The following is a 20,919-nucleotide window of genomic DNA, read 5'->3' as shown; positions in this document are numbered from 1 at the left end:
GGCCTCTGGACTTGTTTCCATCCCTCAGATGAAAATGCGCCTCTCCACCTGTGTGTGAGGAGAAGAGCATACACCTGAAGTGAAGTGAAGGCCCAAGACAGGTGTTGATCATCATGTGAGCTGCGCACAGGTGGGCTGAAGCGAGCTACCACCATTCCTGTGGAGCCTCTTTTTATTGAGACAAACATACAAGCTAGGCAAATACATTTTGGGGCTGTGACCTTTACACATCTTCCGTCCCGAAATCGCGGGGTGGTACAAAGCTATTTTGGCACCTCTTTCCACAGCGTCATTTTCCCCTTGCACAGTGTATGACGTAGGAGACAAAAGGTCTCAGGGGAAAACTTACAGACAGGACACCGCTGACTTCTGAGACCGCAAAAGGTCAGGCATAGGTGGAACGATGCACCAGACAGCTGTGGCTTGTCTGGGGGGGGGCGGGTTGCCCTGCACCCCAAGGTCATGCGTGCAGGAAGATGTGGCTGCCTGCCGGTGGGGAAGTGTGCTCCCTCCGGAAGTAATAGTGCCACTGTATTCTGCTCTGGTCAGACCTCACCTGGAGTACTGTGTCCAGTTCTGGGCACCACAGTTCAAGAAGGACACTGACAAACTGGAACGTGTCCAGAGGAGGGCAACCAAAATGGTCAAAGGCCTGGAAACGATGCCTTCTGAGGAACGGCTAAGGGAGCTGGGCATGTTTAGCCTGGAGAAGAGGAGGTTAAGGGGTGATATGATAGCCATGTTCAAATATATAAAAGGATGTCACATAGAGGAGGGAGAAAGGTTGTTTTCTGCTGCTCCAGAGAAGCGGACACGGAGCAATGGATCCAAACTACAAGAAAGAAGATTCCACCTAGACATTAGGAAGAACTTCCTGACAGTAAGAGCCGTTTGACAGTGGAATTTGCTGCCAAGGAGTGTGGTGGAGTCTCCTTCTTTGGAGGTCTTTAAGCAGAGGCTTGACAACCATATGTCAGGAGTGCTCTGATGGTGTTTCCTGCTAGGCAGGGGGTTGGACTCGATGGCCCTTGTGGTATCTTCCAGCTCTATGATTCTATGAATGGTGGTTTGAGTCCATCCAGGTACAGGTTTGGGTCCTCTACCCTCATGATCGCAAACTGAAGGTGATGACTGGCTCATCCATTGCTCTTCAGGCATGTGGGTTTGCATCTCACCTCCAGCAACACATGACCCCAAACTGAATTATGGAAGCTGGGCATAAGAACTCAAGGAGAGCCTACTGGATTAGGCCAATGGCCCATGCAGTTCTCACCGTGGCCAACCAGAACCCTGTGGGAAGATGCCCACAAGCAGTAGCATTAATTTGGCCCTAACATTCTTTCCCCTGACTTGCTAGATTTCTATATGCAGGGACTGCTTTTGTACAGTGGAGGGTTCAGTCAAGTGAGTTTCCTCTTTTCTTGCTCTGTCTTTCCTTTTATTTTATTTTATGGGTTGCTGTGAATTGAAAACTGAGCCATGGAAGGTTGGCAGTGAAATGTTCAGTGTTGTGCACTTACATATAAAATGGGTGGGAAGGGGAGGGTGGGAAGGAGAAAAAGGAATCACTTTTATTCAAAAACAAAAAAAGTAGGCAATCACATGGCTACTGGGTTCTTCAAGTGCTGGTCCAAAGGTAGCCAAAATGGCAACATCCATGCACAAAGTATCAGCAGGCATAGAGGAACCCCAGCAACTTTAGAAAACCTTCCAAAAAAAGGCCAAAGAGGAACACACATTTCTAGTGGCCTTGAAAAGCTGATTCTCTGATGAGACAGGAAAAGTGTGTGTGTGTGTGTGTGTGAGAGAGAGAGAGAGAGAGAGAGAGAGAAGTATCCTAGAAGACAGCAAGATAGCCATGAGCACCCTACAGACTGCTGCGTTTCATTACAAATCTAATTTGTAGTAGAATTGTCTTTTTAGTGTTCAGTGTTTCGCGTTAATTTCCCCAACAATCCTTGACAACTCCGCTGTAGGCAGGCGAAAGTGATCAATTCCCAAGTGCAAATACGGGATAACTATGAAGAAGGAGCAGCTGACCCACTCCGTTATGAAACTGAGGCGGTAGGACTCTGTTAAATGAAATACCAGGAAGAGGCGGTTATGAACCTGCCCTTCTCTTAAACCATTTCCTACCATTTGAGGCCCTCTGCAGAGCAAATTCCAACACCAGAGCTAAAATATACACATACAACATATCATTTTAAGAACCCCCAAGAGCAGCAAACACAGAGTATTTTAAGTAATCCCCCCCCCCAATGCCTTTTCTTTTTAAAACTCATGACAGATGTATTAAAGCTTGAGTGCTGCTGAGTAATGTTACTATTTCTAACTGTTCCTAGCTGGTTTCACAGTCCTGTATTTCTCCAGCCACAATAACTAGGGTTTCATCTTTTTAGGGGCAGGGTTTGTGGTGCACAAGAACACAAGACAAGCCTGGTAGATCAATAGCTATGTGTTGAGGACAATCAATAGTAGTGGGCAATCCATCTTTCAGGGAAGCATGTTTGCCCCTATTGATCTTTGCACTGAGAGATCCCTTAGTAAGGTTTTGAGGAACTACCAGGGCTCTCCCAAGCCAAAAAACTAAATCAGGTACTTCCACCTGAGGCTGAAAAATGTCAAGTCCTCACTTCCTGCATGCAAGATGTCCTTTTCTCTCTTGAATGGGTTTTCTCATGTGATGTGAGGCTGCCCTTCTGACTGAATCTCCTCCCACAATCCAGACACTGGTACGGCTTCTCTCCTGTGTGGATCCGCACGTGCGTCATGAGGTTCCCCTTCTGACGGAAGCGTTTCCCACAGTGCAGACATGGATATGGATTCTCATCTGTATGGATCCTCTCATGTATGACAAGGTTGGACTTCTGAGAGAAGCATTTCCCGCAGTGCGGACACTTGTATGGGTCCTCTTCCGTGTGGATTCTCTCGTGTGCGATGAGGTCACATTTTCGACTGAAGTTTCTCCCGCAATCGGAGCACTTAAAGGGTCTCTCTCCTGTGTGGGTCTTCCCGTGGATAATTAGATTGCACCTCTGAGAGAAACTTTTCCCACAGTCTGAGCACTTGAATGGTTTCTCACCTGTATGGATTCTCATGTGTTTCCTAAAAACTGAGCCACGAGTGAATACCTTCTCACAGTGTGGGCACCTGTGTACATTCTCCCCTGTGTGGATTCTCTCATGTGCTGTAAGGCTCGAGCTGTGATAGAAGGTCTGGCCACAGTCTGTGCATGCATACGGCTTTTCTCTTGTGTGGATTTTTTCATGTGCCCTAAGATTTGAGCTGTGGGTGAAGCTTCTCCCACAGTTGGAGCACTCGTATGGTTTCTCTCCGGTATGGGTTCTTTCATGTACAAGAAGGTTGGTGCTCCGGCTGAAGGTTTTCCCACATTCTGAACACTTATATTTATCCTCTCCTGTATGCATTATTTGGTGTTTATGATTTCAGCTCTGTTGGAAGCTGCCTTTGACATCAGCACATGGCTTTAGGGCACCATAATCATGAGCTTTCACTTTCTTCACATCCAAACAATCCTCTGGGAGCAGCTTCACTCAAATCTTTCCCAGATCCACTTGCTCCTGAAGCTTCTTCCATCATATTCTCATGCACCCGTCCATAACCTGCCCAGGACGAAAGGGAGAATCATAATATGAGTCACATCCTGCTCTGGGTGCTTATTTCTTACGAATAAACACATGTCAGGCTGAAGTCTTTTAAAATGGCTCGCCACAGTATGAGAACAGCCAAAAGGCAGTAGTGACACAGAAGATGAAAGGCTAGGATCTAAAAAACCTAAACATCTTGGGCAAAGAGAAGGACTTGTCTGACTGCAGAAAGACAAGCAGCTCAGCACCAGGTGAGCAACAAGACAATGTCCTAAGTCTGGGGTAAGGAACCTCAGGCTCAGGAACAAAAGTGACCCTTCAAACCTCTCCGTTTGGCCCTCAGGACCACCAAGTCACAACCCCTCGCTTAGGCCTTTCCTTCCTTGAGTGCTTTTGCCTGACTTGAATTGTTATAAAGCCTTTCGTTGCATGAAAGGAAAAGAGAGGTGTTTCTGTATGGCTGGATGGATGAATTTTTTTGTCCTTTCCTCTTTTGCAGAATTGGAAACAGCACTTTTGCCTAGAGACACAAAGAGCACAACTATTCTGAGATCTGAAACCTCTCTTTAGGGCTGTTTGCATGATATTCATATCATGTAGGCCAGAGGGAAGACTGCTCCATTTTGTTCTAAGACAGTAATGTAAATTCAACATAAGTTGGGTGAAGATATACAGCATCCCAGCTTTTGTAAAATAAAGTTTCAAAGTCTTTAAGGGATTGCAGGATTTGGAACTCTAAGGGTTTTGAGTTCTGCTTGGGCTGCTTGAGAATTCTTTAGTTTTCAACGTGTTTTTTCCATGTTGCTTAATGCTATGCTGCATTTGTATGCTTAAGGTTAGGGCTGCCTTTAAACCTCTTTATCGTAGGCTGCCAGAGAACTCCCTGGGAACGGCATATACATGGTGCCATAAATAAATATTAAAATCGTCACCTGGGATTCTGCTCTAGGCCACCTGCCCTAGCAAATGAGGCGGATGGTGACTGGGCAGAGGGATGTCTCAGTGGCGGCACCCCCTTACAGCAGAGATGGGGCACTTTTTCAGCCTGAGGGCCACAACAACAACCGAAAAGAGCCCTGCTATTTCAGGCCAGTGTCACATCTAGTTCAGCGTCCTGTTCTCAGTGTGGCCAACCAGGAAGCAGCTGGTACCACAAGCTGTTAGGAAGCTGGGATAGTAAATAAAGATATGAGTGATAACTATATTGCATACTGCTGGATTGCACCCAAAACCTCTAAAGAGTTTGCAAATAATGATGATGATAACTGTCAACAACAACAAAAACAGATTTTTAAAAAATCAAGCTGTTTATTAAAATATGTGTAGTTAAAGGCCGACTAAAGCATTCTAGGCATCTTGGATAGGCTTGCATGAGCAGAAACGCTCTGACCAGAAATGTACCGGTATTACTATTTTACAATCATAATGATAAAGGCACTCCTTCCCAAAACACACACACGCACACGTGGATTTACCAAGGTGAAATGCCAGATAATCGACGAAACCAGAGTATCTGAACACACAACGGATCTTTTTTCTTCCTCTTCTTCAGTCTCTCTCCCTTCTTGCGCAACCAGCTCTTGGGATGCTGCTGTCCATTCTCTGGAACTTACTAGGCTCCCCTTTGAACCCCCTTCCTTTCCCTCCGCGCTCACCTCTCCTTGCAGCCTTTTGCAATGCAAACCCTGCTAACTGCAGCTGGGGGTGGGGAGATCTGTTAAAAGGCTCCAACGCGAACCCCCTTTTCTGCAAAGGTCGTAGAACAAACCAACTCCGCCACCCACCTCCAGGGGGCGCGATGGGAAAAGGTCTGGCAAGGAAGTAGTTTTCCTATTCAATCGTCATCTTTCTCCCTCCTCTGCCTCCTCCTCTCTCTCTCTCTCTCTCTCTCTCTCTCTCTCTCTCTCTCTCTGGCCTTTCTAGGAACTGGAGCTAAGCTCGGTGGATTTAACCATTTGAGTAATGAATAACCTTGCAGACACTCTTCTCTGGTCGATAATCCGACTTGTTTCCTGGCGCTTTTTCTTATTGCAGTGAAGTCTGATGGCGAAGCAAGTTGGTTGTGCAAGATAAATTGTGACTGGGGAACCTGAATGTGTTGATGTGCTTATATGCACACACACACACACACACACACAAAGATCCTGCATGGTAAAGTGCTTAAAGGCTGGACTAGGACTTGGGAGCCCAGGGTTCAAATTCCCCACTCTGCCACCTACAGGGTGAGATTGGAATAGTCAGCCTGAGCCTAATATACCTCACAGGGTTGTTGTGAAGATAAAATGGAGAGGTGTGGGGGGGACGACCATGCATGCAAGCTTAGGGTAGCTCAAGGTGGAGTAGAAATGTAAAAATAAACTTTTCCAGCTCTGCAATATCCTTCTGTGAAGCGAGATGATCAGAGCTGTACATATACGGTATTCCAAATGCAGTCTCATCATAGTGTTATAGGAATTCTAAGGTCATATATATAGAATAAATGTTCATAAATGTACAGGGCAAATACACATGCATAAGTATAGTGTCTGAAACAGTAAAGGTAAAGGGACCCCTGACCATTAGGTCCAGCCGTGGCCGACTCTGGAGTTGCGGCGCTCATCTCGCTTTATTGGCCAGAGGGCAATTCTGAAGCCATTTTGACTCTCCCAAATTGACCTCAAATATTTCTCTGCAAGGAGGAAGGAAATGGGAAAAGCTTTCCAATTGTCTTTGGACTATAGGGGCTTACACCTCCCTGTAAATACAGTCTGGCAAGTATCTGTTAAGCTGAGCACACTATCAATATGCGTAAGAGATTCAGGAACTAAGTATTTACCATCTCAAAGGAATGACCAGGCTACCCAGAAAAGGCAATCAGATATCAGGTAGAAGCAACCCACTCAAATTTCTGCTGGGGACCACCTCTTTCTGTGATGTATGTGTGATGTTTTGGGGGGTGGTCTTGAGCTACAGGGTAGGCAATTTCAAATGTCTATATAACAGCTTGCACACCAATGTTCTGGGTTCCTCTCCTCCCCTGCATGGGGGAGTGAGGGACCCTGTTGCAACAGTTTAATAAAGATCAGGCTTACTAGCTGCTTTGCTTCTCAATACTCTCTGTTTGGCCTCAGTTATTTTCTCCTACTGATAGAGAACCTACATAAGGACTTTATACGGGCTCTTAGACACCCCATAAGTGAAAGGGAGTAGTATTTTTCTTACCACAATAGATTTGTAGAACAGCATTATATCAGCAGTTTTATTTTCAATTCCTTTCTTAACAATTCCCAGGGTGGAATTTGCCTTTTTCACAGCTGTGGCATATACTGGGTAGATAGATGTCTTCATCAAAACTATCCACCACAACCTCAAGGTCTTGTCACTGGCTAGTTACTGGCATTACTAACTCTGTTAGTGTTGGGGTTTGTTTGGCCCAAAGACCTTGCTTTTAAAACATGAAAAATAAAATGATCAGTTTGTATAATACAAATTGGAACAGCAACTCACTAAAAATAAATACATATAAAATTTTATCTACGACAGCAATTCAAAGAAGGCTGAGTGCTCTGCCTCTACATTCATATTTGCAGGTGGGGTTGGAGTTCTTGTGTCCGATTTCTTCAGGGGCAAATAAATAAAAAGCATCCATACAACGTGAAAAATTGTCAAAAGAGATACAATTCCAGCTATGGTCTGGTTCACCTAAAGGGGGTAAATCTGCCTCTGGCAAGTACCATTTCAGATTGCAGGGGGAGGACTCATGTTCCTGAATGCATAAAAACAACAACCCTGCATATAGAAAACTAGTGTGCCTGGGCTTAAATGATTCTCATTGGCACACTAGCTTTCTAGATGCAGGGTGTTTGCTTCTTTTTAATAGTGAAGTATTTGAACATATTGAGCTCCCTACTACCGTCAGAAATGGTACAGCTCAAGACACCAGTTTACTGCTGAAATAAGAACTATGAGGTTTTATCTGGGAGAATCAGGGGAGTAAATCCGGTTCAACAAAGCTTTTTGTGTTCTCCACAACTGCCAGATCTCAGTCCTCACCCATCACATATTGATATCTGAAAGACTCCTTTGCCTTAACAACACAAATTTGTAGCTCCAGAAAGACACCGCATTAGCACATTTAACACTCAGCCGTAATTTGCTTTAACCATGGTTTGTCTGTCCATTTGTTCCACCGCAGTCAGAGCTTCTCCGTGGTTCTCCCTCCCAAGTGAATTCTCCGATGCACGCGAAGGCCTGAGCTGTGCCCGAAGTTCTTCCCGCAATCGGAGCAGCTGTACGACTTCTCTCCTTTGTGGCTTATCTCGTGGGCCAGAAGGCAGGACTTCTGGATGAAGCTCCTCCCGCAGTCCGAACACTTATAGGGCCTCTCCCCTGTGTGGATTCTCTCGTGGGTCAGGAGGCCCGACCTGGTCGTGAACCTTTTCCCGCAGGTGGAGCACATGTACGGCTTCTCCCCGGTGTGAGTCCTCACGTGAGCCCGGAGCGTGGAACCCTTGCCGAAGCTCCTCCCACAGTCCAAACACTTGTGGGGCCTTTCTCCCGTGTGGGTCCGCTCGTGGGCTTTGAGGTTGCAGCGGTGCTTGAAGCTCCTTCCGCAATGGCAGTGGTGGAGCCTCTGGTGACCGTTGCCCTCTTCCCACCCCAAGTCGCCTCCTTTACTGGGAAGAGCTCCATCCACGTTCCTCTCTGGCCTGATCCCCTGCTGACCCGCAGGCCTCACTCCCTCTTTGCCATGACGCGAAACCTTGCCTCTTCTCGACTCTCTTAGCTCCAGTTGTTCTGAGCTTTCCTGCTGAAGGCGATGTCCCGCGGTTTCAAGTGCTCCTGGAGGTGTATATATTAAAAAAGAACCTTGATGTGAAATCCTTGCTCTGGCTAAGAGTTCCCAACAGCTGCAAATCTCTGTCCTGTTCCTCGAATTTAAACATGGAATCACAGAATTGTAGAATTGGAAGGACCCCCACGTGCCATCTAGTCCAACCCCCTGCAATGCAGGAATCTCAACTAAAGCAAAAAGGTTCTCCACCCCAAAGAAGGAAAAATCTGTATTTTCACCCGTTTCCCACATTATTTTAGTTATTAGTTTGTATCTAGTTCTAGTCCTATCCTGAGGTAGCCATCAAGACAAGAAGACATCATGTTGCATCCAATACTAGTCCCACTGAGAGGAGACCCATTAAATTTGCATGCTGCTTTTCCACAGAAATGTGCCCAAAGGGTCTCACAAGACAAGAAAAGCAACAACAGAGCAAGTAAAGAATCATCGTGACCCTCCTCAGGAGGTCTGGAGGGTAGCAACATGAGAATGGGCCTTTTCGGTGGTGGCTCCCCACTTGTGGAATGCTCTCCCTGGGGAGGCTTGCCTGGCACCATCATTACATAGCTTTGGGCACCAGGCAAACCCATGTCTTTTTTGCCAGGCCTTTGGTTCTTAATTATCTGTGGCCAACTTGACCTGGTGGAATGTTTTAATCCTGTCTTTTAAAAACAGGATTGTCTTTTAGATTGTCTTTGTTTTGTTTTTTATTTCAATGTACGTGTTTGCATTTTTATATATTGTAATTCACTTTGAGTTACCTAGGTTAACAAAGCAACCAATATATTTAAATAACAATTAAAAAATAGCAGCCATGGATGTATACCAAGATTGCAATCACCTGTTCCATCTGCATGCTGAGGACGAGCATGAATGACTCTGGAATGAGAAAAACTACATTTTTGCGTTGCAAATGGGTCAGTGTGAACCCAGACATTGCTAAGCAACTTTATATCAAGTGAGACTAATAGTTTACCTTAGCTGTGTATTGAATATTCCTGTGGCAGTGCAGTTAAGGATGGGTTTCAGGGACAGGAAAAAACCCCAGATCCTTTTAACTGGATCTGCCAGGGATGGCAATGGGGACTTCCTTCAATTCAGCCCCCAATCTGCTCAGGCACCCATGGAGTTCTCCTGCCCAGCGAATGCAGCTTATAGCCTGACACGCACCCATTTTCTCACCTGTGTGGATTCTCTCGTGTGCTGCAAGACTTGCACTATGACAGAAGCTCCTCCCACAGTAGGTGCACTTATGCGTCTTCTCTCCCTGGGGGCTTCTCTCGCTTGCCAAAAGGGTTGAGCTTTCACCAAAGGTTTCCACTCGGTACTGCAATTGCCCTGGTTTCTCAACCAGGTGGATTATGCGAATGTCTGAGCTCCACCTGGAGTCTCCTCTGAGGTCACTCTGGGCCTTTTCTCCCTTGCCATGCAGGGTGTTATTCTGGGCTATGGCCACTTGCCTCCGAGAGCCTCCTTCCGAACAAGAAAGGGTTTCGGCAAAACTCTTTGTCGCATCCTCTCCCTGCTCCTTTTCCGACTCTCGCTGAATCTGAAGACTTGTGGCCTCGTCGTGATACTGGAATATGCCGCCTCTTCCTAAGGAGCGCTTTTCTGGTGCCACCTGCACAGAACATCCATGATGAGGCTCCTTCATCTTGTTCTCGCGCATTTGCCCGTCAACTACAAGAATAAGCAGAATGTGGTGCCCGTCACATTTAAAATTAAAGCAAAACTGGGTCCCCCCATTTTTCTATCCCTCCCCCAGGCCTTCTCATCTCTAGAGAGCAGATGGCACAGATGGAAGTCCTTGCGCCAACAGTATGACTTCCTTAGATACAACAACCCAATCAAATTTCCATCATTCTGATGCAACCTGAATCTTACCCCTTGTGTCCTTACCTCCTTTTCTCGCCTGTTCAGTGGCCTGGCAAACCTGCCTCTGCCAGGTGTCCAAGGGCAAGACCTGGCTGGCCTCAGAGGAATCCACAGCCGTTATGATCCCCTGAGGTCGAGACATCTGAAGCTGCAATTAAAGAAAAATCAAGGCGTTAGTGCTCCAAGAGAGGCAAATATTTGGTTTCTCCTCAAAAAATCCACTCAGTACGGGGTTCCCTTGCACTTGGTCGAGAGACTACAGGTAATGCAGAATGTTGTTAGGAGACGCCCTGTTTCCTTCACAGAATTAATCCATTCCCAGAGGGTTTAACTACCAGTCCCTGTTCCCAGGGAACTCTGGGAATTGTAGGGGAATAGGGTCTCCTAACAACTTTCAGCATCCTTAACAAACTGCACTTCCCCGGATTCTTGGGGGGGAAGCCATGGCTGTTTAAAGTGGTATATAACGTGCAGGAGGGTCATCTCTACAGCTGCTGCCAGTCACTTGTCAGCAGTACTGAGCCTGACTTGGTATATTCCTGTATTCCTGTTTCCATAGAGGAACTTTATCCCAGCTGACTCCACCATAACCCCAGAAAGCTAGCTGCAAAAATCTGATCTAAAATGCTAGTGGCAACAGTATCTCTTCAACTCCAATGCCATTTATCTAATCATCTGAGCTTTAACTGGATTGCCACCAATAAAGTAATGCAAAAATCGGGGCAGCCACTCTCTTCTGAATCCACCTTCCAGGACCACCAGAATGATGAAGCACTGAACTCCCCTCACCTCTCCTTCCTGTTTCACCGTGTTCTGCTTCTGCAACAGGAAATTCTCTGCCAGAACCACCGCCTGGGCACAGGTCTCTGGGCCCTTTTCCCTCACCCAGCTCTCCATATCCTGGGGCAGGACGGTCAGGAACTGCTCCAGGACCAGCAGCTCCAGGATCTCCTCCTTGGTGTGTCTCTCCGCTCTCAGCCACTGGCGGCAAAGTTCCCTCAGCCGGCCGTAAACGCCTCTGGGCCCCTCCACTTCCTGGTAGCAGAACTGCCTGAAGTGCTGGCGCTGCTTCTCCCTCAAGGTGGACTCCCCTTGCAAGATGGCCGCCTTCACCTTCCCGTAGTCTCCCCTGTCCTGGGCACTGAGGCTGTTGAAGGCCTGCTGGGCCTCTCCGCTGAGGGCCGGCAAGAGCAGGGTCACCCATTTGTCCAGAGGCCACCGACAGGCTGAGGCTACTTGCTCAAAGGAGGCCAGGAAGGCCTTAGCATCCTCCCATGGGGAGGGCCCCTCTGATACCTGATGATTCCCCCATCCTGAGTGAGGGGCCTGCAACGTCTTGAGGAACTCCTGCCACTGGGCTTCCCAGCGTTCCTGAAGCTCCTCTTCTGGTTCACGTTTCACCTGCCATGGATAGACCGTAGCTTGTGATTCTCCAATCCCCTTGATGCATACAAGGTGTGGGGCTTTTGTTTCCCCCAGATCTGTCCACAATTTGATGGTAGGAGTGTTTTGCTCTCCCTTCTGCAATCCTGGGGCCTTTGCTGCCCCTTCATCCACAGACATGTTCACCTCCACTCTCAAGGTCTCCATTGAACTGTTCAGGTGTAAGGAGGAGTTCCCAGCCTCTGGTGGGCTTTCTCTAAATCACTCCTCACAGTCCATGAATATCTTGCTATATTACAGTCTTCTAGGAAAGTATAAGTTGCAGGGTGTTGCAGGCTTCTCCTGAAAGGGAACAAGATTTATGGGAACCACAGGCAAAGCAACTGATTTTCCTGCCCTCACAAAGTGTCTGGACCTTCCTGATAAACTACGGTAGCTCTCTGGGTGCAAGGAGCTTAGAACAGACAAAACACGATCTGGTATTTAACAAACCCACAGCTAACCTTTACTACACCCCCATTGTTAACCTGGGATCATTGGCCCCCAGAAGCATTAAATGGTCCCCCCATGCTCAATACAGAGCTAACTCACCTCCTCCATTCGGAAGACGTGAAGACCATCTACTCAGCCATTGTATTAGCTAATACCGGGGAAAAGGCCATGGACTCGTTCAACGAGTTATTAGCAAGACTAAAGACCTTCCTAACAACTGAGATACTTAACTCTGTTACAAAGCGGGCAAAGGATCAAGAGAGTTGGTTTGATTTGGAGTGTAGACAAGCAAGGAAACGTCTGAGATCAACCTATCGGAATTACAGAAACTCCGGAGCACCCTCGCTATTTATGGCCTACATCTATTTAAGACGAAATTACAAACAGCTATTAAAGATAAAAAAACAAAAAGCTGAGAGATTGGCCTGGTGTAGATTAGTGAAGGCCTTGAATGACAAAGACTCAACCTCCTTCTGGCGTACCATTAGGGGGCTCCTGGGCCAAGAGCAGATTGGTCCCACATGTACTGTAGAACCCCAGGAGTGGATGAAATATTTCCAAACCCTCTTCTATGACGACAAAGCTCAGCACAACGATCCAAGTGCCTACTCTGAGAATTTACCATATTGGCCTCCTGTCTCCATAGAGGAGGTGGGGAAACTAATTGCCCAACTGAAAAACAACAAAGCCCCGGGCATAGACTACATTCCAGCAGAGCTCCTGAAGAACAATACCAGTTGGTGGGCTCCTATAATGGCGTCAATATTTACATACATCGATTCAACAGGCATAATCCCTGGTTGCTGGACAGAGGCAGTAATCATCCCAATCTATAAAAAGGGTCCTATGGCAGACCCAGCGAGCTACAGACCCATTAGCCTCCTCCCCATTCCCAGCAAATTGTACGCCAAACACCTCCACATCAAACTAATTGACTGGATGGAAACTGAGGCAGTTCTGGCAGAGGAGCAAGCCGGCTTCAGACAGGGCAGAACAACAATAGACCATTGCTTCGTATTAGCACATCTCATTGACAAATATGTCAATAAAACACGTGGGATTCTATACGCAGCATTTATTGACCTGAAGGCGGCCTTTGACTCGATTTCACGAGTCAAACTTTGGGCAAAACTCAATGCTACCAACATTGACAAAAGATTACTATTCTTGATAAAAAGCCTATATAAAGACTCCAAGTTATATGTAAGAGCCTCAGTAAATGGGCAACTAATTGGCCCTGTACCAGCCACCAAAGGAGTCAAGCAGGGTTGCATTCTAGCCCCAGCCTTATTTAACTTATATATAAATGACATGGTCAAACACCTAACATCCCCGGAGTTTCATGCCCCCAAACTGGCCGAAAAATCAATTTCAGCGCTCCTCTATGCGGAAGGATCATTAGGCGCAAGTGATCATGCTCTTCTGAAGTTTACTATACAACGGAAAGGAGCAGCCAAGCATACTAGGACTCAATTTCTTGACTTTAAGAAAGCCGACTTCATAAAACTTAGGGAAGTGCTAGGTGAGATCCCATGGACAGTAATACTAAAAGGAAAGGGAGTTCATGATGGCTGGGAGTTTGTTAAGAGGGAGATAGTAAAAGCACAACTTCAGGCAATACCAATGAGACGGAAACATGGAAGGTGCCTAAAGAAGCCAGGGTGGCTATCTAAAGAACTTTTAACTGAGTTAAGATTAAAAAAGGATGTGCACAAAAAATGGAAAAGGGGGGAAACCACCAAAGAGGAATTCAAACAAATAGCCAGCACGTGTAGACACAAAGTCAGAAAAGCTAAAGCACAGAATGAACTCAGGCTTGCTAGAGAGGTTAAAAGCAACAAAAAAGGCTTCTATGGGTATGTTCGTAGCAAAAGGAAGAACAAAGAAACAGTGGGGTCACTCAGAGGAGAAGATGGTGAAATGCAAACAGGGGACACAGAAAGGGCTGAACTCCTCAATGCCTTCTTTGCCTCAGTCTTCTCCGATAAAGAAAACAATGCCCGACCTGAAGAATTTGGAGGAAATGATTCAGCAGAGGAAACACAGCCCAGAATAACTAAGGAGATAGTACAAGAATACTTGGCTAGTTTAGATGTATTCAAGTCTCCAGGGCCAGATGAACTGCATCCAAGAGTATTAAAAGAACTGGCAGATGTGATCTCAGAACCACTGGCAGTCATCTTTGAGAATTCCTGGAGAACAGGCGAAGTCCCGGCAGACTGGAGGAGGGCAAATGTTGTCCCTATTTTCAAAAAGGGGAAAAGAGAGGACCCAAATAATTACCGCCCAGTCAGTCTAACATCAATACCAGGGAAGATTCTGGAGCAGATCATTAAGCAAACAATCTGTGAGCACCTAGAAAGGAATGCTGTGATCACCAATAGTCAGCATGGATTTCTGAAAAATAAGTCATGTCAGACTAACCTGATCTCATTTTTTGACAGAATTACAAGCCTGGTAGATGAAGGGAACGCAGTGGATGTAGTCTACCTTGATTTCAGCAAGGCATTTGACAAGGTGCCCCATGATATTCTTGTAAAGAAGCTGGTAAAATGCGGTCTTGACTATGCTACCACTCAGTGGGTTTGTAACTGGCTGACTGACCGGACCCAAAGGGTGCTCATCAATGGTTCCTCTTCATCCTGGAGAAGAGTGACTAGTGGGGTGCCACAGGGTTCTGTCTTGGGCCCGGTCTTATTCAACATCTTTATCAACGACTTGGATGATGGACTCAAGGGCATCCTGATCAAATTTGCAGATGACACCAAACTGGGAGGGGTGGCTAACACCCCAGAGGACAGGATCACACTTCAAAATGACCTTGACAGATTAGAGAACTGGGCCAAAACAAACAAGATGAATTTTAACAGGGAGAAATGTAAAGTATTGCACTTGGGCAAAAAAAATGAGAGGCACAAATACAAGATGGGTGACACCTGGCTTGAGAGCAGTACATGTGAAAAGGATCTAGGAGTCTTGGTTGACCACAAACTTAACATGAGCCAACAGTGTGACGCGGCAGCTAAAAAAGCCAATGCAATTCTGGGCTGCATCAATAGGAGTATAGCATCTAGATCAAGGGAAGTTATAGTGCCACTGTATTCTGCTCTGGTCAGACCTCACCTGGAGTACTGTGTCCAGTTCTGGGCACCACAGTTCAAGAAGGACACTGACAAACTAGAACGTGTACAGAGGAGGGCAACCAAAATGGTCAAAGGCCTGGAAACAATGCCTTATGAGGATCGGCTAAGGGAGCTGGGCATGTTTAGCCTGGAGAAGAGGAGGTTAAGGGGTGATATGATAGCCATGTTCAAATATATAAAAGGATGTCACATAGAGGAGGGAGAAAGGTTGTTTTCTGCTGCTCCAGAGAAGCGGACACGGAGCAATGGATACAAACTACAAGAAAGAAGATTCCACCTAAACATTAGGAAGAACTTCCTGACAGTAAGAGCTGTTCGACAGTGGAATTTGCTGCCAAGGAGTGTGGTGGAGTCTCCTTCTTTGGAGGTCTTTAAGCAGAGGCTTGACAACCATATGTCAGGAGTGCTCTGATGGTGTTTCCTGCTTGGCAGGGGGTTGGACTCGATGACCCTTGTGGTCTCTTCCAACTCTATGATTCTATGACCTACGACGCGGTTCTCTTATCACAAACTAAAGTAGGCCTCAAAAGGCTACTAAGAGAATTCTCAGCTTACTGCAGGAGAGATCAATTGGTGGTTAATCACCAAAAAACTAAAGTCATGGTCTTCGCTAGGAGACACAGACATCACAGATGGGAGATGGACAATCAGCCAATAGAACAGGTCAAAATTTTCAAATACCTTGGAGTAGTTTTCCAGTCAACAGGGGCCTGGGAGGCCCACCATAAATATGCTAGGGAAAAAGCATCTCAAAGCGTCAAAATACTGTCTCGCTTTTACTTTACGAAGGGGGGCAGACATATCCCAGCAGCTTTGGAGGTCTTTCAAGCAAAACCCTTGGCGCAACTACTCTACGGGGCCCAAATCTGGACGGGAAATCATTGCCGCACACTCGAAACGGTCCAGTCTAAATTCTTAAGACAGATTCTAGCCGTTCCATCATGCGTACCAAATGCGGCCCTACGGCTGGAGACTGGCCTCCTCTCCGTCGAGACCCGGACCTGGATAAGAACATTCAACTATTGGCTTCGTTTAAATTTAAGCCCATCCGGACTATTACCTCTAGTAGCACGAGATGCTCATAGAAGTCGGTGGTCCAAAGTAGTGCATCAAAAACTACTTACATGTGGCCTACAAGCACAGCATCTTCTGAAAATGGGTCTCCCCAAGGCAAAAACCATTATTGATCAGCGCATGAAGGACATTGAGCAGCAGAATAATCTGGCCTAAATTTAGTGCTTGGTACGCTTATCTGCCCCCCTCCCATTTTGATTTTCGGGCACCTTATTTGTCTACCTTAACCATTTCAAAACTTAGACGGGCCTTTACACTGGCCAGACTAAATATGTTACCGTCAGCTGTTCTTGAAGGTAGATATCAAAAAATTCCATTTGAGAACCGGCTCTGCCCCTGTGGAGCTGGCTATGTAGAGACGGTGTCACACGTTCTCTTGTCTTGCTCCCTATATAAAGATCTCAGGGACGAGACCATTACGCCGCTCCTATCTGCCATCCCGGGCCGCTCTTGCGAAGCCAAATTGTTCTCACTTCTAGCCGACCAGAACAGCTCGACAACAGAGAAGGCTGCCAAATTTATCGAGAGAGCAATGAGACTGAGAGCTGGTATCTGAATGATATCAGTGTCGTCACCCGGATTCCCCGCCTAGGTTTTTATGATTATTATCATTATGTTTTATTATTATTATTTTATTACTTCTGCCAAGTTTTAAGTACTGAGATTATTAATTTACCTAGGGTTTTAATAGGTCACAAGATTTTAACTATATCTGTAATGTATTCCTGTTGGTGTTTGTCCTTTGATGCTATGGCCTGTCGGCTATGCAAATAAAGTCTAGTTACTTACTAGACAAAACACGACTGTCCTAAGAGACAGCTCCTTTCTTTTAATGTTATTTACCCATCATTTTCAAATGCTTTATTACTGTTGCAAGGTGCGTCGAGCTCAACACTATTGTTGGAAAAGTGTGTTCCACACATCTGAAATCAAATCGAGATTGACAGAATTTCAAGATGATTCTTATCCATTATTTCAGGATTATTTCTCTGCAACTGTCCAGAAAGACAGGCCAATATAAATAGCCCCAGAACTGATGGAGAAGAATGAAGGATGGGCAAATAAATCAATGGAACTGTGGCACACTTTCCATTATATGTTATGGTATGAGCAACTTGCAGAGGTTAAATATAAATTTGAGGTGTTTCAGAGGAAATAAACTCTAACATGGATTATTTATTCTTAAACAATGCAAAATAAACTCATCACTGGTAACGATATTAACTGCAGATAACACAATTCAATTCCCTGACAGAGTTCCCTGACAATTCCCAGAGTTTCCCAAGAAAAGGGGCTGTTTATACTAATATGGAACTCTAGCTCTGTGAGATGAATAAGGGGCAACTCTCAGCACCCTTTAGAAACTACAGTTTCCAGGATTCTTTGACAGAAAAAAAATGATAATTTAAAGTGGTACAATCCTATTTTAAAATGTATGATGTGAATGGAGCCACAGAGACGGACGGGATCTTCCTCTCATCTAGTCTAACTCCCTGATTAGTGAAAGACATAAAATGCAGCTACAGCACAGTTTCCCCAACAGGCGGTTGCTATTAAATACCTCCCGTTAAGGGGAACACACCACCTCTCAAGGAAGAAACAGGCCTTCCCTCAAATAATAGATTTCTCTTTCAGCGCAAAACTTCACTCTAATGTCTATCTAAGGTTGGCGGCAAGCAGAGGAGCCCAATCAGGAAAGCTGAAGAAAAGGTGGCAACTCAGGCTTGCCAACTGACCAGTGGGAGGAAAAACAACAACCTGCTCCTGTGTAGTTTAAGTGGTGTGGTACTGCCGTGCGCTAACAGTTGAGGCTGAAGCTGCTGTTCCTAGACACAGCAACAGAATCTGTGCAATGCCTAGCAACCTTACATAGCTTCTGGAAAGATGCTGGTTTGAGCCCACCCAGGGACAACTGTGCACAGAATTACTGCATTGCAGGGGGTTGGACTAGATGACCCTCGGGATCCCTTCCAGCTCAATAATTCTATGATTATATGATTTAGTGTGTACACTTGTGACATCTTCCCACTTCTGCACTAGCATGCACTTTGCAGCAGGGATTTGGGGGCGGGGAACCCCTGGGGCCAGCCAAATGCTTATTAGGACTCCAACTCCCATCAGCCCCAGCCAGCACAACCAGTGGCCGGGAATGATGGGAGTTGTAGTCCAACAACATCTGGAGGACCACAAGTTCCCCACATCGTTCTTTAGAATTGGTTTGATTTGGGAAGATTTTAATGTTTAACCAGCCACTGTTTTAATACTTTTTTGGAAGCCGCCCAGGGTGGCTGGGGAAACCCAGCCAGATGGGCAGGGTATAAACAATTATTATTATTATTATTATTATTATTATTAGGAGAGAGGTTGAATCTTGTTGCTGCTGCCCTATTGTTCTCTCAGGATCTGGGATTGCAGCAGTAGTTTCATTGTTTTTCCTGCAATTTTGCATTCTCTATCCAACTGCAGCTTCTTCCTGCCGCCTCCCCTTTTAAGGTCTCTCCCCCCCCCCCCATTTTCACTCACCTCTCCCTTGCAGCCTTGGCCACTGCTGCACACTTCTCTCCTGGCTTGGCAACCTATTCTCCGCAGCAAGAAGATATTCAAAAGCTAGTTTCCCTCCAGAGGGGAGAAAGAGGGGAGGGGGCAGGAAGTGGATGCCCTTTGTTTACCACAAAGAGATAAGTGCTTGAAAGGAAACAAGCCTTTATAAAAAACAAAACCCCAAAGCAAGAGCCTTCATTTCCGGTTCTCCTTGGACTTCTTCATCTGAGGAAAAGTGCAGGGCATCCTTAGCTGCAGTTCTTGTTATTGTTTTTTTCCAAAATAAATAAATCAGGCAGGAAGGGTGAAAAAGTCTCTTTCGGGACAGGCTAAAGAAACAGCCTCATTGCACAGCACAGTGGCATTCGCACCCAGGCCATGTGGTCACAGCCACTAACTTGGACAGCTCCAAAAGAGATGATAGAAACACGGAGTTGGAAGGGGTTCCCCAGGGGTCATCTAGTCCAACCCCCCGCAATGCAGGGATCTCCACTAAAGCATATAGAATCACAGAGCGCTGAGACAACTTCAAAGGTTTCAGCTTTTAAATGCATTGCTGAAAATTTTTCTACTCTGCCAGGCCTGTGCAGGCAAATAAGAATGCATCTTTCCACAATGATTACAGTGGTACCTCGGGTTACATACGCTTCAGGTTACAGATGCTTCAGGTTACAGACTCCGCTAACCCAGAAATATTACCTCGGGTTAAGAACTTTGCTTCAGGATGAGAACAGAAATCGTGCAGTGGTGGCGCGGTGGCAGCGGGAGGCCCCATTAGCTAAAGTGGTGTTTCAGGTTAAGAACAGTTTCAGGTTCAGAACGGACCTCCAGAAGTACTTAACCCGAGGTACCACTGTAATTGATTACTGCTTTCATTTTTTCATGGTTCTCACTGTATGGTTTTGTGTTTCTTGCAAACCACCTCATTATCTTTTTTTTCTTTCTTTATCATTAAGCACTTTATTGAATAGTCACCATACTTTTAGTTTGAATACTGTATACAGGTTCTTTGGAATGGTTCTATCAATAACATATCAGTTCTTTGGAGAAAGCAACTGCCTTGTGGGGCTCTGCATCCCGAACCAGCTAACTCTCCTGCTTCTGTGTCCCACTAACCACACAGCGGAAGGAGTCTATCTTCATGCTTTTTCATACACTCTGGTGCAGACAACGTTGTTCATTTCACACTCCACAACCAGCTTTCCATCTTCTATTTTTCTTTTTATTGTGGTCTCTTTGCCATCCCATTTCTGCAACTGATTGAGCGACCCATTGTCTAATGTTACAATACTCTTTACTTTCCTGTCATCTGCTGTGGTCTCATCAAACGGTTCCCCCAGTTTGAAGGTAATCTTGGTGTTCTTTAAACTGCTCTCTGTTTTGATGGTTATAACATCTCCGTTGCAACTGATGATCACATTGGGCTTGGCAACACCAGCCAGCTTCCTGGTGGGAAAGCCCACACCAAGTTCTTTCATATAGTCATCAAATTTTTCAGTGGAAACAAGCTTCCAAGTTCCCAAAAATTGTTCACACATGGTGTAGGATTAACTAAGTCTCTTGAGGAACTTCTTACAAGTTTAACTAAGCACCACAAAGAGCACAGCACCTCATTATCTTTTTAAAAAATGAAATAGCGATATCAGAGAGCCAGTGTTGCGCAGTGGCTAGAGCATCAGACTAGGACCTTCAGAGACCAGGGTTCAATTCCCCTCTCAACCATGAAGCTGACTGAGAGACCTTAGGCCAGCCACAGCCTTCTCTCAGCCGAACCTACCTCAGTGGGTCGTTGTGAGGATCAAATGAGGAGAGGGAGAACCGTGTGGTGCCCCTTCTCCTTGAGCTCCTTGGAGAAAAAGGTGGGATATCATCAATGCAGTAAATATAAATAAATAAATAAAATCCATCGGGGATAATGGTCTCGGTCTGCCTGCCTTCTTAATTCACCTGCCTGCCTTCTTAATTCATAACCAGTCCAGGGGTTGGTGCT

The 20,919-nt window shown here is 45.9% G+C and overlaps 2 protein-coding genes across 2 annotated transcripts; both read right to left on the bottom strand.

Moving 5' to 3' along the window:
• Positions 1–6,835: 6,835 nt before the first annotated feature.
• Positions 6,836–17,525, bottom strand: LOC310670280 (uncharacterized protein). The gene is made up of 5 exons (XM_083425367.1): positions 17,193–17,525; positions 11,086–12,155; positions 10,321–10,444; positions 9,604–10,101; positions 6,836–8,429 (listed from the first exon to the last, which is right to left on the bottom strand). The coding sequence occupies exons 2-5, from the start codon at positions 11,884–11,886 to the stop codon at positions 7,783–7,785; spliced, it is 2,070 nt and encodes a 689-aa protein (XP_083281493.1). The 5' UTR covers positions 11,887–12,155; positions 17,193–17,525; the 3' UTR covers positions 6,836–7,782.
• Positions 17,526–19,866: 2,341 nt separating this feature from the next.
• LOC310670972 (fatty acid-binding protein, adipocyte-like) lies at positions 19,867–20,546 on the bottom strand. The gene has a single exon (XM_083426870.1). It carries the CDS (start codon positions 20,465–20,467, stop codon positions 20,069–20,071), a length of 399 nt encoding a protein of 132 aa, XP_083282996.1. The 5' UTR covers positions 20,468–20,546; the 3' UTR covers positions 19,867–20,068.
• Positions 20,547–20,919: the final 373 nt, after the last annotated feature.

The sequence above is a fragment of the Podarcis tiliguerta genome (assembly GCF_965153285.1).
Source record: "Podarcis tiliguerta genome assembly, chromosome: 2".
Taxonomy (NCBI): Eukaryota; Metazoa; Chordata; class Lepidosauria; order Squamata; family Lacertidae; genus Podarcis; species Podarcis tiliguerta.
The sequence above is the reverse complement of the archived record's forward strand: the minus strand, read 5'-3'. Positions and strand labels throughout refer to the sequence as shown.

What these genes read in the sequence shown, in the direction of transcription:
- LOC310670280 (XM_083425367.1), bottom strand. Translation starts at nt 11,886, where the DNA reads ATGGAGACCTTGAGAGTGGAGGTGAACATGTCTGTGGATGAAGGGGCA. An exon ending in CGGTGAAACAGGAAGGAGAG is followed by an intron (nt 10,445 to 11,085) that starts GTGAGGGGAGTT and finishes CTTTAATTGCAG; the next exon opens with CTTCAGATGTCTCGACCTCA. An exon ending in ACACGAGAGAATCCACACAG is followed by an intron (nt 8,430 to 9,603) that starts GTGAGAAAATGG and finishes ATACACCTCCAG; the next exon opens with GAGCACTTGAAACCGCGGGA.
- LOC310670972 (XM_083426870.1), bottom strand. Translation starts at nt 20,467, where the DNA reads ATGTGTGAACAATTTTTGGGAACTTGGAAGCTTGTTTCCACTGAAAAA.